At 35.1% G+C, this 1,922-nt stretch overlaps 1 protein-coding gene across 1 annotated transcript; it reads right to left on the bottom strand.

Moving 5' to 3' along the window:
• Positions 1–202: 202 nt before the first annotated feature.
• LOC127095233 (cation/H(+) antiporter 15-like) lies at positions 203–1,402 on the bottom strand. The gene has a single exon (XM_051033950.1). The coding sequence runs from the start codon at positions 1,400–1,402 to the stop codon at positions 203–205; it is 1,200 nt and encodes a 399-aa protein (XP_050889907.1).
• Between the last annotated feature and the right edge of the window lie 520 nt (positions 1,403–1,922).

Here is a 1,922-nt window from a genome sequence, read left to right on the forward strand (position 1 = left end):
TTTAAAAAAGTAAAACATGTAATGCAGGTACTAGGAGACCATAACATGATTTAACTATTAAAAAAAATTGAAATATGGTATAACAAATAAATGGCTTTACCTGATGAACTATAACCACTTAATTTATAAAAAAATGAAAACAAATCATTCTAACTATACAAAATATTAATTAATCCAAAACTTTGTATCGTCGATCGATCTTTTACAAATTTTCAGTACCACTTTTCACTTCATGACATTTTCTCATAACGCGTTTTCTTCCAACCAAATATTGTTGCACAATAAGCACAGAAGATTGCGTACCAAAGCTAGTTGAAGCCAATATGTCACCTATAACACCAAGTTCAGGATGGTCGCACCATTCCAACAACCTCGAAAAAATCACCGAGTTCTTACCGCTTCCTTGTCCAACAATGTACAAATCATATCCAGGTTTATCAATATCGTTAAGAAGCGTTGGAATCTCTTCGCCCGTATTCGAATGGACTTCCTTCTCTGAGTAAAGAATTGAATCGTTATTGTTCACTGCTTTGTGCCTAATGGAAATTATACACTCTTCATCCAACTCTTTTTGCATCACATTGTCTATAACCGTCGACAACATTCCATGACGAGACTTGCTTTTTTCCATTTTTAGTTTTGTTTCTTCTGCAGCCTTACCTAACAGATTGATCCTCACAACATGTAATTGTGTTCCTGGATGCCCCGCCATTCTCCATGCAATAGACAAGGCTTCACGGTCGTCAGGTCCACCGATGAAAATCATTATAATGCGTAATTTTATTTCTAACAACGATCCTAAACCGCGATCCACAAAGATCCCTACCGAACAAGGTGCTTTTTGTAGAACATTTTTGTTTATCTCACAATGTTCATTGTGGATTATTTCTGGAGCATCTTCTATTGTTGAGTAGTCTTTGTGAAAGGGAAGGAGAATTAGGCTGGCGCGTTTCTCTTCGGCAACATTGTAAATGTCCTCATGGATAGTTGTGTAGGACGAGACAACACTTGATATGTCAAACCTAATCGCATTGTATTGTTCTACGAGTTTTTCAAATGCATTAGTTATGCTCTCAAACTCTAATTGTGATCCATAGTTGGTTGCTTCTGCGCCACCAATCGTGCTGTTTGAATTATCCATTTGTGAAACAAGAATAGCTGTGCCATGTCTAGTGAGTTGAACTAAGTGAGCTACTGATACATGTATAGGTGAAAGTCTAGTAGCATTTGTGGATTCAATGACATGGATCATGTTATTGGCATGTTTAGCATTGTGGACACAAGCGACGATTCGAAGCTCCACATCGAACCTCAGTTTTTGCACGGTCCTTAATTGCGATTGCATGAATCGGAATTTTGGTTTGTATATTGCATTGATCAAGGGAGAAACCATTACAGTCATTACTATAATAGCAAGCATCATAACCATGAAAGACTATAAAACAAGGAAAATACCCATTCAAAATTTCCCAAGAGACTTGGAATCAGAGTAAAACCAGCCTGCATTATATAAAATTCAGGAATTATTATATTTTTTTTATCTCTCATTTATGAAACGCAATCTTAATGTATGAACTTTTATATGTTTTTATGGAAGTCTTAATGTATGAACTTTTATATGTTTTTATGGCAGTCTTAATGTATGAACTTTTATATGTTTTTATGTTGAAAATTCAATGTGACTAACTATCATGTGTATTGATGATTCAAATTTACTGGCAAAAGAAAGAAAGAAATATATGATGAATGAATACTTACCAACACCTGCGCAATAATGAGGGGCACATGAAGGGGCTTAAGGATTAAGTAGAAAAGCCGAGAAACCAAAATATCATAAGCAATTTGAAGACACAAAGAGGAACATGTTTTATCATAATATCATCAGCCATCCAGATATTGTTTGAAGGACTAAATGATACATT

This window comes from Lathyrus oleraceus, chromosome 6 (genome assembly GCF_024323335.1).
Source record: "Lathyrus oleraceus cultivar Zhongwan6 chromosome 6, CAAS_Psat_ZW6_1.0, whole genome shotgun sequence".
Lineage (NCBI taxonomy): Eukaryota > Viridiplantae > Streptophyta > Magnoliopsida > Fabales > Fabaceae > Lathyrus > Lathyrus oleraceus.

Excerpts from the sequence above, each read along its gene's own strand:
- LOC127095233 (XM_051033950.1), bottom strand. The coding sequence starts at position 1,402 with ATGACTGTAATGGTTTCTCCCTTGATCAATGCAATATACAAACCAAAA.